We start from the raw sequence: 16,949 nt of genomic DNA, 5'->3' as shown, positions 1-16,949 counted from the left end.
GTGACTTTTGCAGGTGTCATCCGCTTCTCTTTCGTCACTTTCTTCTTAAATGACCGACCGACATGAGCACTCAACACACACTTAACGTCCGGGTTGTAACTTAGCGTATGATGTTTTTCCTCTTCCACTGTATATGGTATAAGCTTTCTGTACGGAGCTCTTGATATACCAAACACTCAAGCTGGGTTGGTTATAGAGCCACCTGCCATACGGGCACCTACTGTTTGCCCACGGCGAACGTACTTAGCTCCGAAATAATGTACTCACAATCCCAGAGAACACTATTTTGACGACGACTGACACTTGCAAAGTATTGAGGACATTCATGGGTCCCGTTCCTGTTGAGATACAATAGCGCAACCTGCAGGCTTTGCTAGCAACTGCATTTACGTTCAAGCATGCATTTCTCTCGGTATTTCCGTAATTTTTTTCCAACCCCTGTAGACCGCTTGCCAGTGTTTCCTCTAAATCGCTTAAGGCAAATGCTAGGATGCTTGTTCTGATAGGGTCTCGTGTATTATTTCTCTGTCATATCCCAGCCGAAGCTTGTCTGCAGTCTCTAAACTTCCTCACTTCTTTCCACGCTCGTCTCGCATGCGAGCGCGCTTACGTCATCCATTTGGGAGCGAGTGACATGGCTTTCAACCGTTTACTGAAATGGTGAGAACATAGTTATCGAAAGAAATAGGTATGTGAGTCACAAGAACGCCTCTGTATCGAGTCATCAGGTATGCACAGCTGCTATGGTGTGACTGCATAAGAAATGACGCGTCGAGGGTACTGCCATATGGTACGGGAACGTGTGAGAAGTCATTCCTAGACAGCGAATGTGAACGTATATGTTATGCACATGACCGTTTTTGGTTCCAGTTGGATTTGAAGCTGCCATCTGCTTCTATGATAGCCTAACTTCTGGGTTATTTTAGCAGTTTGAATATGGCTCACAGTCAGTTCAAGATCTGATTTATAATTCGTGCAAGCTATGCATACTGCTCATACCATCATCCAGTATATAAAAAGGTCACTTTTTAATTCACATAGTTTAGGTTTCGTACTTAATTCTTTGATTACCTTTGTAATAAATTTTCGAGACACGTACACTGAAGTGACAAAAGACGTGGATACCTCCTAATATCGTGTCGGACCTCCTTTTGTCCTGCATAGTGCAGCAACTCGATGTGGCATGGACGTCAAGGGAAGTCCCCTGCAAAGTATTGAGCTGTGCAGCCTCCGTAGCTGTCCATAGTTGCGTAAGTGTTGCTGGGGCAGGTTTTGCACACGACTTGTCAATTACGTCTCATACATGTGGGGCGATCTGAGTCGGCAAAATGTTAAAATGTGTGTGAAATCTTATGGGATTTAACTGCTAAGGTCATCAGTCCCTAAGCTTACACACTACTTAACCTAAATTATCCTAAGGACAAATACATACGCCCATGCCCGAGGGAGGACTCGAACCTCCGCCGGGACCAGCCGCACACTCCATCACTGCAGCGCCTTAGTCCACTCGGCTAATCGAGCGCGGCTGGGTCGGCAAATCATTCGCTAAAACTGTCCAGAACATTCTGCAAACCAACCGTGAACAATTGTGGCCCGGCGACATGGCGCATTGTCATCCACAAAATGAAGACCCTGAAGGGCTGCAGATTATCTCCAAGTAATCGAACATAACCATTTCCCGTTAATGATCGGTTCAGTTGGATCATAGGACCCAGTCCATTTCTTGTAAACACAACTGACGCCATAATGGAGCTACCACCACCTTGCACATTGCCTTGTTGACAACTTGAGCCCTTTGCTTCGTGGGGTCTGGGACACACTAGAGCCCCGCCATCAGATCTTACTAACTGAAATCGGGTCTCATCTTCTGACCAGGCCTTGGTTTTCCACTCAAGTGTCCAACCGATATGGCCACGAGCCCAGGAGAGACGCTGCAGGCGATGTCGTATTGTTAGCAAAGGCACTCGCCTCGGTCGTCTGCTGCCATAAACCATTAACGCCTAATTTCGCCGCACTTTCTTAACAGATATGTTCGTCGTACGTCCCATATTTACCTCCATGATAATTACGCGCAGACTTGCTTGTATGTCAGCACTGACAACTCTATGTAAACAACGTTGCTCTCAGTCGTTAGGTGGAGACCATCGGACATTGTGTTGTCCTTGGTGAGAGGTGATACCTGAAATCTGGTATTCTCGGCACTCTCTTGACATTATGGATCTCTGAATATTGAATTCCCCAACGATTTCCGAAATAGAATGTCCGATGCGTCTAATTCCCACTACCATTCGCGTTCAAAGTCGTGCGGTGATAATCACGTCAGAAACGTTTTTACGTAAATCACCTGAGAACAAATGACAGCTCAACCAATACACTGGACTTTTATACCTTGTGTATGTGATATTGCTGTCGTCTGTATACGTGCATATCGCTATCCCCGGAGATAAACTCAGCCTAAATTTTTGCGAAGAATCTAACAGTGTTCCGAAAGAATAGGCTAAACACGGTTGGCGGTGGCATGTTTGTTGCTGTTAGAAGTAGTTTATCTTGTTGCGAAATTTAAGTAGATAGTTCCTGTGAGTTAGTATGGCCAGAAGTCTTTGTTGGCAACCGGGGTAAAATAATAGCTGGATCCTTTTACCGACCTCCCAATTCGGATGATACAGTTGCTGAAAAGTTCAAAGCAAACTTGAGCTTGGTTTCAAACTCGTACCCGACTTATACAATTGAAGTTAGTGGTGTAATTTACCCTCGATATGTTGACAAAAATACATGTTTAATTCCGAAAGTACGCATAAAACATCATCCGAAATTGTGTTAAACGCACTCCCTGAAAATTATTTCCAGCAGTTAGTTCATGAGCCCACGTGAATAGTAAATGGTTGTCAAAACACACTTGACTTCTTAGCAGCTTCCTGAGTTAATAACGAGCATCAAACCGGATACAGGGATTAGTGATCACAGGTTTATCGTAGCGAGACTGAATATTTTAACCCCCAAATCCAATAATAAACGAAAAATATACCTATTCAAGAGAGTAGATAAAAGTTCACTTGACGCTTTCCTGACAGACAATCGCCATTCCTTCCAAATTAACAATATAAGTGTAGACTAGATGTGGTTTGAATTCAAGTAAATAGTACCGGCAGCTATTGACAGACTTATAGCAAATAAATTAACAAACGACGGAGCTAATCCTCCTTGGTACACAAAACGAGCCAGAACGCTGTTACAGAAACAACTTCTGGGCCAAACTGTACACCAATTAGATTCCTTTTAGAGTACACTTCATACGTAACAATCATATACAACCTTTCGCCCTACGAAAGACGCGTACCCAAAGACTGGAAAGCTGCACAGCTTACACAAATATTCAAGAAAGGTAGTAGGAGTAATCCACTAAATTACAGGCCCATATCATTAACGTCTTCAGGATTTTGGACTTATATTGTGTTCGAACATTATGAATTACGTCGAAGAAAACGGTCTACTGACACACAGTCAACACGAATATAGAAAACATCGTTCTTGTGAAACACAACTAGCTCTTTAGTCGCACGAAGTGTTGAGTGCTATTGCCATGGCATTTCAAAGTGATTCCGTATTTCTGGATTTCCGGAAGGATTTTGACACTGTACCACACAAGCAGCTTGTAGTGAAATTGCGTGATTATGGTATAGCGTCTCAGTTATGTGACTGGATTTGTGATTTCCTGTCAGAGAGGTCACACTTCGTAGTAATTGACGGAAAGTCATGGGGTAAAACAGAAGTGATTTCTGGCGTTCCACAAGGTAATGTTATAGGCCCTTTGCTGTTCCTTATCTATATAAACGATTTGGGAGACAATCTGAACAGCCGTCTTATGTGTTTGCAGATGGCGCTGTTGTTTATCAACTAGTAAATTCATGAATATATCAAAACAAGTTGCAAAACGATTTAGAAAAGATAACTGTGTGGTGCGAAAATTGGTAATCGACCCTAAATAACGAAAAGTGTGACGTCATCCACATGAGTGCTAAAAACATGTGTTAAACTCCGATTATACGATAAATCAGGCAATTCTAAAGGCCACAAATTCATCGAAATACCTAGGAACTACAATTACGAACAACTTAAATTGAAAAGAACACAGAAAATGTTGTGGGGAAGGCTAACCAAAGTCTGCGTTTTATTGGCAGGACACTTAGAAAAAGTAACCGATCTGCTAAGGAGACTGCCTACACTACGTTTGGCTGTCCTCTTTTAGAATACTGCTGCGCCGTGTGGGATCCTTACCAGATAGGACTGGCGGAGTACATCGAAAAAGTTCAAAGAAGGGTAATACTTTTGTGTTATCTCGAAATAGGGCAGATTGTTTCACTGAACTGATACAGGATTTGGGAGCGCTTTTCGTTGTGGAGCAATCTTTTCACGAAATTACAATCACCAACTTTCTCCTCCGAATACGAAAATATTTTTTTGACGCCGACCTACATAGGGAGAAACGATCACCATGATAAAATAAGGGAAACCAGATCTCGTACCGAAAGATACAAGTGTTCGTTCTTTCCGCGCCCTTTAAGAGATTGAAAGAACACATAATTGTGTAGGTGGTTCGATGAACCCTCAGCCACACACATAAATGTGATTTGCAGAGTATCCATGTAGATGTAGACTTTTGTCATCTCAGTGTGCAATTCTCATTTCCATCTCAATCTCACCTATGTTATTTTTTCTTCTCACTTCGAGTCTTTTCGAAGTCGTTGCACTCATACAAAAGTATTTGAGCTTTTTAACGAAAGTTGTAAATGACGAATTGAAAACGAAACTTACTGTGTTTTGGCTTAGAAATTCAGAAACGTAACTGCGACCTTAAATTTTGTTAGGTTACAATATTAAAATAGGTCACTAGACTAACCAGTGCTGTACAAGTATTTGAGGCAATTGTAGAAAGAGCGAAATTTTGTTGCTGTTTCCAAGTTAAAAATCAACCAAAATCACTGCTAACCAGGAGTCCAGTTTTCAATGTATGGGTCAGAGTTTTATGATGAACAAAAATGAAAATTATTAATGTTTGCGGGATATGCCTATAGACATGTTACTCGTAGAAATAGATATTTAAGAAGAAAGATAGAGAAATTTGTGTTGCTGTGCTTTGTGTGCATTTATCCCACACTCTTGAACAATTTTAGGTGCACAAGAATTATGATATCGCTCTCTTATGCAGATAATCTGCAGTCTCCCATTCTTCTACAAATAAATCGAAACTTATAATTTGTTTTATCTACAGATGAGCGGATGTTACCGTTCTACTCCATATACATACACAAGTTTTCCTCATAGATACATGAATATCTGTAACCGTGATTCATAAATTGTGTAACGACTGTACAACGTCAGACACCTCTATGCTACGATTGAGTTACCAGTTTCGGAAATAGATCGAACAGGAAATTACTATGATTGTTATGACATAAAACTTAGTCATGGACGACATAATCGCCTGAGAAAAGTTTGAGGTTGCAGCTTATACATCCACTAAGTCATTAACGAATTACGTGAATTAAGCTTCGCTGTGGCAAATTCGTTATAATTACTTTGTCTTTAGATGGTTCTCCAGCCAGGATGAGTTTTTGTGTTCTCTCAATTTAATTTCAAACCTTGTCAGATATTTAGTGTGAACCTATATTCCTAAGTAGACAGCAGTGTGCCTATCTATCAAAATAATCTAGAAACTCTAGAAACAGATTCAACCTGGTTACCATTGTATGATTAGCGCCTGTTGGACAACATGCGATCGTAATTTCAGGAAATTGTCTTGTTGGCTTCTATCATGGTGATTTTTTGTAAGGTAGATTATAACATTTGAATTCAGAACAATAGAAGTCTTCGACAAATAAAAGTGAATGGTGTAGAACGGTGGTATTAAGGATCAGTTCTGATATTTCTTTTTACAAACAGACCTCACATTTCTTACGCAAGCGATCTCAGATAATTTTTGGTCGAGAATGTAGCTAGTTCACTCGCGAACCTCACAGCGCTTCTGTCAGTACTGAGGCTGTATTGTGTTTTAGCGACTTTTGTTTTTTTTATTTTAGTTAGAGATTTAGTTTTTTTAAACACAACTAATAGGTTCCAAACTGTAACTTGGAGGAATCCTCAGAAGCTTTAGTCGACACACATAGTAAGTAGCTTACAAAAGCCTCGTTAGACCTATACTTGAATATTAATACTCAAGACTTCTTGCCAGATAGGACAGATAGAGGAAATACAGAAGATCCAAAAAACAGCGGTGCATATCGTCACAATTTCGTTTAGAAAGAGCGAAAGCGCCACGGCGATGCTCACACAACACCAGTGACAAACGCTGCAAGAGAGGCGTCTCGTGAATTACGGTGTGCCACACTACTAAAATTCTGAGAACATACTTTGCTAAAAGAGTCACTATACACAGCGTGAACCAGAGCTCCATCGAGGAACTCTCAGAGGTTGTTCATAGATACCTTCTGAGTGTTTTAGCATCAGTGTCTCACGGACTCCGGTGTCTCATTATACAGAGGGGTCCAGAAAAATGTATCCACTGTTTAAAAGTCCATAACTTGCAAACTAATTGAAAGAGTTGACTCATTTTTGGTGACAGTGTAGCTTAAAGTCTAACTTAAAGATATCACTGTAGTTGTTGGAAATGGTCACCATTAATATCCACACCCAAACGATGCCGCCGAACTGCAGCACGAACTACTGACTGCAACGTGTTCAGTTGGATATTTGCACATGAATGTACGATGGATTCTTGAAGTTCATCCAATGTGCGTGGCTTTTGTCGATAAACGACATTCTTTAGTGTTTCCCACAGGTAAAAGTCCAGAGGAGCTAGGTCTTGGGAACGTGGTCGATACTCCACAGCACTTCTACGGCCTATCCAATATTCCTGGTAGATTTTTGTCGAGATACGCCCTAACACGATTTTGGTAGTGGGCTGGGGCACCATCTTGTTGAAAGTAAACTCTTCCATCTCTCATACAAATCCCAGATGGCAGGTAAAATGGATATCTGAAGCTTCTGACGGTACACCTCACCGGCAAATGTGCCTTCAAAGAAGAATGGCCCAATCAAGCCCCGGTAAGACAACCCAAACCACACATTTACTCCTGACAGATTCACGGCTTTGTCTAAATGGACGTTCGGGTTTTCAGCGGCCCAGTGATGCAATGGTGGCGATTTACTGTACCATTGAGTTTGAACTGTGCCTCATCAGACCACACAATCATCTCTACAAATTCTTCATCGTTGTGCACAATGTTAGTAAATCTCTCGCAGTACTCCATTCTACGATCTGGGTCGTCCTCGAGCATTGCGTGTAGCAATCGTGGGATGTAGCACTTCCACTTTGCTGTCTTCAAAATTCGCCGAACACTTGAGCGACTCACTACAGTTTCACGGGCACACTGTCTCACAGACTTCTGAGGTGAGCGAGTGAATTGTTGTAACACACGACGGGAGTTAGCTGGACTTGTTACTGTTACAGGTCTTCCAGACCATTGTTTGTGTACATCTTTAACACAGCCTTCACCTTCAAATTTGTCTCAAATGCGACGAATCGTTAAACGTGTCAACGACTCTGTTTGATACTCATTTCGCCGTTGCCGATGAACCTCATCAATGTTTTCGTACTTAAAATACTACTTAAAAACTGACTTCCTTTCATCGAATTCTTGTGTGTCGACTGTCCGAACTACAGACTATTGCACTACCAAAGGTGAGACAACTCCGTCAATTGGTTTGCCAGTTATGGACTTTTAAACAGTGGATACATTTTTTGGACCCCTCTGTATAGTTATTCCGTTTCGTTTGGTTTCTTGCTCAAATTAGTTTTGTATCGGTATTGTGCTGCAAATATCTGCGCAACAGTGAGAATATCGACGGTATGCGCAGTGAATCTTGTTTAAGAACAAATTTGTTCATTTCACTCACGGTTTTTGCTGTTGACAACAGTTAAGCCAGTTTTCCTCTTCGCCCTCAAGCTTGCATTCAGCAATGCTTAGGCTTGTTTTCCAACAATCTTAATAGTACATTTGCTGTAAACGATAGCGGTATGAATACTGGCGAAAGTAAAGCTGTGAGAACGTTTCGTGAGTCGCACTACGAATGAGTTTACTGATGAAGAGGTGGCTGACATTCACCTCTCGCAAGGGGTTCGCTAGATGCAGTGAAACAGCTGTACAACGACGCTATGCTGAACTGTTTTCGCGGTGATTGCAACTACTTCAAAGTAGTTTAGCTTCTGTAAATACTCGCCTACTAGAAAGTGGGTCCCTCCATGTTACAATGGATTATTACTTGGTTGTTTACTGTTTTGCAGACATTTTAAGAGAAATGGTTTTAACTGAGGTAACATATCGAATAAATCATAACGACATTATCATTCTGTAATTTGCAGACCCTGGCGTCCTTATACCAAAATACTCTGGAACTATTCTTGAACATTCTCGAAAGTTTGTCGGTGGATTTCTGGTTCATCCTGAACATTACTTCCTTAAATGATTATGTCGCGTGAAGGCTATAAAAGTAAAGTTAGAGAGACTGTAGCTCACAGGAAGGCTTACTAGCAATCGTTCCTGCCACACAGCTTTCGCGACTGGACCAGGAAAGGGGGAACTGTTAACGATACACAAAGTATTCTCCACCACACTCCATAAGGTGACTTGAAGAGCATACCTGTAGATGCAGAAGAATATCAATGCACTATGTATTAGCAGCTTCCACGTATTACCAGTATTGGGGAAGGTCCTGCAATAACACATTGCCACGTTAGTTAGTGGAGACTACACGTATTATCTGACATGCAGCTGGGAGCGTTTAAATTCACATGTTCCTGTCTGCAAAGTTATGCTTTACTTTGTAACTCTGTCTTAGTCAATGTTTCCTAAGAAGCTTCCTCACAGTGTTTGATTACAAAATGGCGTCTCCACGGGCTACTAGGCGCGTACTTTTCTAGCGTTTGGTGGACGTTTTCGTTGCAGCGCAGGAAATTTGAACAAACGGACAAGGAATTTGCTCCCCAAAATATCCATTAGAGAATGCCATAGCCACTCCACATCTATGTGTTCTCTGTGTAATTATTTCGACCGGGAGAATTGGCACGTTAGTTTTCTTCCGTAAAATGAGTGTGTCGACAATCGTGGGCAGGCAACCCACATTACGTGACTGCATGGCGGGCTGCCCGTAGCATAACAAGCAGAACTCCCTTACGCGGAGAGAATCACCAAACACTGACGTGCCGAGGTACAAGGCATTGACGTTGGCACACACACAAAGTCCTTCCTTCTCGATAAATAGTTGGCCACAACTGCCAAGATATCGAAAATCGAAAGAAATAAGAAGTAAATATTTCAAACGTTTTACACTTGTAGAATGTAACTGCAGGTGCAGACGAAGAAAGTGTTTTAAGACCATTTGCGTTTACTGCACATGTAGATAACCTTGTGGATAACATCGTAAGTACAGGGAGACTGTTTTCAGATGATACTGTTGTGTATAGAGAAATATCAAAACTAAAATATTATAACGACTTGCAAGGAAACCTGTAGACGATCTACGCGTGATGCAGGAATTGACAATTGACCATAAACATAAAAAATTAACGCATTACGCATTAAAAGGCTGAAATACTTATTACTGTTTACTTACGCTTTAAGAATCTGGAACTATTTGTATAGATCGATTTAAAGAGGAACGATCACATTAAACTAATCGCAGGAAAGTAAGGTGCCAGACATATTCACTGCATGAATCCTGAGAATGTATAGTAGCTAAAGAAACACTTATTCTAGAAAGAGCAGCCTGTTTTGTCGCAGGTTCGTTTAGTATGTGTGGAAGCGTCACTCTGAGATCCTCTCCCAAGTCAAGTGGCAGAGAGTACAAGAGAGCACTGTACGTCACCATGTGGATTACTGTTAAAATTACGAGATCGTTTCTTCTCAGAAGAGTCAGTCTGTATAATGCTACCTTCTAAGAATAATTCGTGAAAAGACCATGAAGAAAAAATTTGAGAGATTGGATCTTGCCGGCCGAAGTGGCCGTGCGGTTCTAGGCGCTACAGTCTGGAACCGAGCGACCGCTACGGTCGCAGGTTCGAATCCTGCCTCGGGAATGGATGTGTGTGATGTCCTTTTATCAGTTAGGTTTAATTAGTTCTAAGTTCTAGGCGACTGATGACCTCCGAAGTTAAGTCGCATGGTGCTCAGAGCCATTTGAACCATTGGAGCTTTCACAGTAGGTTACCAATCTAAGTTCTTGCCGCGCACCAGTCGCTACTGGTACAGGAAAGGGATATATGACAGTATTACACAGAGTACCTTCCACCACACAGCATCAGGTGACTTGCGATGCAGATGTAGAATTTTCGGGGTGTTGCAGGCGAACTTAGGAACATGATTTCGTTAACAAAACTGAAATGTTTTATTATCTGATTGATACTCGTCGAAAATAAACTAGAGGAAACAATTACAAAAATTTTTTACCATTGGTAAGAACAATGGGTTCGTGACGTGCTGTGATATGCTGAAGCGAGGACTCTGAGTATAAATGTAAAATGTAAAATGTGCTTTCACCATATAAACTTTTCACAGCTGACTTGGATCTTCACTACTCTCTGTAAGTGAAATACACTGAAGAGCCAAAGAAACTGGTACACCTGCCTAATATCGTGTAGGGTCCCTGCCAGCACGCAGAAGTGCCCCAACAAGATGTGGGATGCACTCGGCTAATGTCTGAAGTAGTGCTAGAGGGAACTGACACCATGAATCCTGCAGGACTGTCCATAAATCCTTAAGAGTACGAGGGGGTGGAAACCTCATCTGAGCAGCACGTTGCAAGGTGCGCCATATATGTTCAAGCGCAAGTGCTTCAACTCAGAGGGGTATTCCTGGAGCCAGTCTGTAGCAATTCTGGACACGTGGCGTGTCGCATTGCCCTGCTAGCATTGTCCAAGTCAGTCGCAGTACACAATGGATATGAATGAACGCAGTTGATAAAGCAGGATGCTTACGTACGTGTCATCTCTCAGAGTCGTATCCAGACGTAGCAGGGGTCCCAAACTGCATGCGTTACAGAGCCTCCACCGGTGTGAACCCTGCTGACATGCAGAGTCCATGGATTCATGGGGCTGGAGGTGTCGCTAGCTGCTGGGGGCGAGAACGCCGATTGGTAAAATTTTTCGACATCATGAGGTCGGAAAAAACAGAGTAAAGTTTTTAGAAAAGGTGATAGTTTCTTAACGTGACACGCATTCTTGGCGGGATATTTTGCTGAAGAAGCAGTTGCGTCATTGGTGGGCAGAGAGTTTTGCAGCTAAATGGCTAACATGGTCCATAATTAGTTGCAGGTTGCCCATCTGAAAGCTTCTAGGGTCAACAAAAATTACACTCTCGATGCGTGTATAATTACTGACCGAATTTAAAAATTTAAAATACTGTCACAATCTACTCATTAAGAGGTACAATCTTATGTTGATGGTTTAATACAGTAAGACAGTTATAGTTAGACTGTTTATATGTCCTGAGACGCCATACTCACCACACAGAAATACCCAGATTATACTCATCCATTATTTGAGAATAAGAGCATTTTGTAACTTGTTACAAACTTTACACATACTTTCAAACCTTTGCGAAATTTTATCTGATTGGAAACCTCCACAAAATGATGAAAGGAAAAAGTCTGTCACTTACTACATTATCGCTATTCGCGCACTGAAACTGCAACATCAACCATGACGTTTTAATTTTTTACTTCTTCACACTAACCTTATTTGCAATATATTTTGCATTCACTATTCACATGTATCACTGAATGTACCTGAAAAATTACGTCATCGTAAGAAAGTTCAGAAACCGTCATAAACCTTTAGATGAATGAATAACTAGTTTTTACTGAAAACGGAATGCAAATTACCTATACTATATTCATCCAGTGCTTTATAATTAGAGCAGTTAATGACTTCCAACAGTCTTCAAACACAACTTCAAACATTTTGGAACATTTCTCTCTTATTTTTTCAGCATAAACATTTAACACATTAACTCATTTGTACAAGAATCAAACGCTTCAAGCTGAATTATACATAGGAATTAGATTCTGTAAACAGTCGGGGGTGAATTTTACTGGTATTTTCAGTAATCGGAGTCGTGCTGGAATGTCATTTACATCACGAATTTCTGTGATGTTCCGCTCCGGTTTAAGTACGCATTTTGTTGTTTTCGTGGGGCTCAAAGATCGCTCAACTTACAGACACGAATGTTACATTTCTCATTAAGATTAGTATTATCTGAAGTCAGCCTTGACAAACAAGCTTACTCTATAAAAATTGTCACAGTTTTTCTGATTTTTGTTCTTCAATCATTTCAGTATTTGAAAAGACGTTTTATTTGCTGACCACTACCACGAAGTTGCCCGAATCCGTAGCTGACTGATCAGCGCGTCTGATGGCCATACGGAGGACACGGGTTCGATTCCAGGTACTGCCGGGAATTTTTTTCTTGTTGGTAAGACTCGGCCTCCTGAGACCTGTTCAGGAGCGACTTGATTGAGAATCAGCGGCTCCAGCTTACGAAAATCGCCAAAGGCCGGAAGACTGCTGTGCCGACCCTGCTCCCCTTCATAACGCATCCAATGACGTCATTCGCAGAACATGGCACGGCGGTCGCTAAATACCGCTTTGGCAGCCAGGACCCGTGGACGGAGTTTTTACTATCAAGCAATTATTAATATGCAATTTGTTTGTATCCTTATGCGTTACAAGTGGGCCTCACAATTTATACAAAATTCCTAAATATGTTTACATACAAATTCGTTGAATTTTTAAAAAGTTATTACGATCTTTGTGTAGCTGTGCGTAATAAATTTTATGCTAACATGTTATCGCCGGAAACGCTTGAAATGCACAGTTTCAGAAAATGCTTTCGAATCCATTATGTAATGTGTAAGGCTGCTAGATTAGTTACGTAGGGTGATTCTGCGATAATTTACAAACTCTCAACGGATGATGGAGAAGGGTAAATGTATTAATTTGAGTTCAGGGATCCTGATCCGGAAACGGTCAAGTTGAAAGCTGCAAGCGAAAATCATTCTGATGCTTCTGACACTGGAATGCATGTACCGGTACTCTTGTTGCTTACATTGTAGCGTAGGAAATTTCCAGAGCTGGTAGTATGTACCGTACTCGTACTCTTGTTGCTTACATTGTAGCGTAGGCAATTTCCAGAGCTGGTAGTATGTACCAAAACAAGAAAAAAATATCCAGTTCACATGAGGTCTAAAATGGATACCATGAGAGTACTCTTGTTGCTTACATTGTAGCGTAGGCAATTTCCAGAGCTGGTAGTATGTACCAAAACAAGAAAAAAATATCCAATTCACACGAGGTCTAAAATGGATACCATGAGAGCTATGAGCACTTGATACTATGAAACACATATATTTCTGATGCAATCTCTTTGGTTTCCATGTTATTCAGGATGTAGTATGGACCAAAACAGGAAAAAATGTGAATTAAATATGGGCACTAAAGTGCGAACCTAAAAATACCGGGTGATCAAAAAGTCTGTATAAATTTGAAAACTGAATAAATAACGGAATAATGTAGATAGAGAGGTACAAATTGACACACATGCTTGAAATGACATGGGGTTTTATTAGAACCACAAAAATACAAAAGTTCAAAAAATGTCCGACAGATGACGCTTCATCTGATCAGAATAGCATTAATTAGCATAACAAAGTAAGAGAAAGCAAAGATGATGTTATTTAGAGGAAGTGCTCAATATGTCCACCATCATTCCTCAACAATAGCTGTAGTCGGGGAATAATGTTGTGAACAGCACTGTAAAGCATGTCTGGAGTTATGGTGAGGCATTGGCGTCAGATGTTGTCTTTCAGCATCCTTAGAGATGTCGGTCGAACACAATACACTTGCGACTTCAGGTAACCCCAAAGCCAATAATCGCACGGACTGAGATCTGGGGACCAGGGACGCCAAGCATGACGAAAGTGTCGGCTGAGCACACGATCATCACGCAAGAGATCTTTCACGCGTCTAGCAATATGGGGTGGAGCGCCATCCTGGATAATCATCGTACGTTCCAACAGGTGTTTGTCAGCTAGGCTGGGGATGGTGCGATTCTGTAACATATCGGCGTACCTCTCACCCGTCACGGTAGCAGTTACAAGACCAGAATCATGCATTTCTTCGAAGAAAACAGTTCCGATAACTTTTTTTGTTCTAATAAAACCCCATGTCATTCCAAGCATGTGTGTCAATTTTTACCTCTCTATCCACTTTATTCCGTGGTTTATTAAGTTTTCATATTTATACTGACTTTTTGATCACCCGGTAGCTACGAGCAGCTGCTCATTTTCACCACTTTCAAAAGCATTTCTTGGACTGAAACAATGCCAATAGCTCTGATGGAACATGCGCTTTAGAGCCCATATTTACTGGACATTTTTTTCTTACTTTGCTCCCTACTATCACCTCTGAAAGGTGCCTATCCTACAACCTTAGCAACAACAGTAGCGCCTATACGTGTATTGCACTATCAGACACCACAACCATGTTCGCGTATAACTTCCCAATCGGTCGATTCCGGATCATGGTCCCTTAACTGAGATTAATACATTTACCCTCCTCCATTGACCCCGAAAGTTTGTAACTTCATGACGAAATCATCCTGTAAAATAACAACTGACTTCGTCAAATCTTATCTAATTTTTACATACAGTGTGTTTTAAAGTCTTTGCATGAAACGTCTAGACGTGATAGTCTACCTAGAGACAAAATGTTAGTTGAAGCTGCCCGGAAGCACAAGGCTTTCTTTACTAATTGGGATTACGAGATTGCACAGAACTAGGAGAATCTAACAACTACGCTTGCCGCCTACCCCAGCAAATTGATAGTGATGTTCAACAAGGAAAAAACATATATTTTTTTTATGAAGTGTTAACATTTCATTTAACGTGAATTGATAGACTACTGTTGCAGTGTGATTAAATCTGGCCGTATCAAAATGTCTTTGCGTTGTTTTTTGGTAGTTTTTATTAACTATATATCTCGTAGTGTTCTGGCTTGCAATAGGCGTGGTAGCAGACAAGGCTAGCAATACTTTCCACAGGCCCACGCGTCCTTGGCAACAGATGTCGCCGCCCAAGACTGGAGCAGGTACTCATGACTTCCCACAGCGAACAGCAGATGGCCTGCCGAGACTCTCGTAACTGCGGCAGCCTCGCTCGTATTTCAGGAGACCTCCGTACCATATGCTGGGGAGACCACTTTCAGCGTTCGCCACCCACAGTCATTAATTATCCGATACCGTACTGTTAAAGGCACACTCGAGCACCTTTGCACAAATATAAATTAATTCGCTCCAACAGATGGTCCGTGCTCAAAATAGCTTCCGTCGCAGAAAAAATGCAGGCTGGCTGGTTTTAGGAGTGGGTCTGCATCTGGTCAGTGGGTATATAAAGCGGGGCTTCACTTTGTCTTGCCAGTGTACACCTCCAGTAGCACACCACAACAACAACATGGCTTCTAAGGTGAGTTGCTCCAGTGCCAGGAAGAGCGTCCATAGACTGAAAGACAAAAATTTCCAGCTGCACTACATTTTTGCCATGTCCAAATCGTAGTATTAACTTTACAGGATACAATTTTTTACTCTAAGTGAGTGGGAATCAGAAACATATAGATTTTGTGGACATAATTACACTGAAGAATTTCAGAGAGACTGAGAGCCGAGTGTGATTAAAGATGATCGGCTCGGTCTAGAAATGTCCAATAATATGGAAAGAAATTGCACCCTCTTGTATTTTTGATTACGTGATCATTCTAGTGAATACCTTAGAAACGGACATCTGTAAAGTAACATACCAGACCAAGTGATGGGTCTCATTTCTTGGGATAATATTATGAAACTATTTGTCAGATAAGTCTATGTTTCACCGTATACGGTGATGGATAAAGCTCGATTTGCATAATAAATGATACAAATTACGACAGAAGCTTGTGTTTCTATGAATACATTGGATCCAGAGTACTGCTTTCAGAGTATCAGTTGTTTTAGCTGCGGAGCAAGAAGTAACAGTAAACACAACGTATAACAAAGGCAGATGATAGCGTACCGTATTTAAGTAACTGAGTGGTACGCAGAAGACACTTTTAATATCTGGTCTCTCTTTTACCTTTTACTAATGGGAGGACCGTACAAAATAGTGTTCGTCTGTGAACGCTTATGTACGAACGGATATATCAGTGGTTTCCTCCAAGACGATAACTCCCACAACGCTCCGGTAGAAATTAAGTGGATTATTTTCTTCTGGAGCAATTCCAGACCAACGACTGGATAGTTATTTCACTTGATACGTCGAAGCGGGAGCTAAATACAATTTCAGAGGGGATTTGGATAAAAATTAGTCGCTAATAGGAAGCTTGTATTCACCGTTGCTCCACGTGAATGAAGAGAAGGTTCACGGCTTGATTGCTGCCTCTTGAGTGGGTGGTATGTCACGTGTCTACATACCCATCTAAATCTACATGACTGCTCTGCATTTCACACTGACGCGTTTGGCAGGGAGAGCATAGAACGCTTTCGCGACCGCTACACCCTCGAGTACCAAGTGGAAAGAATGAACGCCTAAATCTTTCCGTGCGAGCTCTGATATACTTTATTACGGACATTTCTCCATATGTTTTCACATTCGGAAGTGACAGTTGGTCACTAAAATTTCGTGAAAGATGTTGCTGAAACGAAAAACCCCTTTGTTTCAATGACTGCCGCCCCAGCTCACGTATCAAATCCGTGATGGAAAACGAGCTACCCCTCTTTGAACTTTTCCGAAGTCCTCCGTCAATCCTATCTGGTAAGGATATCATGCCGCGCACCAATACTCCAGAAGGCGACAGACATGCGTATTGTAGG

The 16,949-nt window shown here is 41.5% G+C and overlaps 1 protein-coding gene across 1 annotated transcript in view; it reads left to right on the top strand.

Moving 5' to 3' along the window:
• The first annotated feature begins 15,486 nt into the window (after positions 1-15,486).
• LOC126335945 (cuticle protein 19.8-like) overlaps positions 15,487-16,949 on the top strand; it is an 85,398-nt gene continuing 83,935 nt past the window's right edge. Inside the window, exon 1 of the mRNA XM_049999422.1 lies at positions 15,487-15,570. Coding sequence (XP_049855379.1) covers positions 15,559-15,570 — 12 coding nt within the window. The 5' untranslated portion in view covers positions 15,487-15,558. The remainder of the gene's footprint in view (positions 15,571-16,949) is intronic.

This window comes from Schistocerca gregaria, chromosome 2, assembly GCF_023897955.1.
Source record: "Schistocerca gregaria isolate iqSchGreg1 chromosome 2, iqSchGreg1.2, whole genome shotgun sequence".
NCBI lineage: Eukaryota > Metazoa > Arthropoda > Insecta > Orthoptera > Acrididae > Schistocerca > Schistocerca gregaria.
The sequence above is the reverse complement of the archived record's forward strand: the minus strand, read 5'-3'. Positions and strand labels throughout refer to the sequence as shown.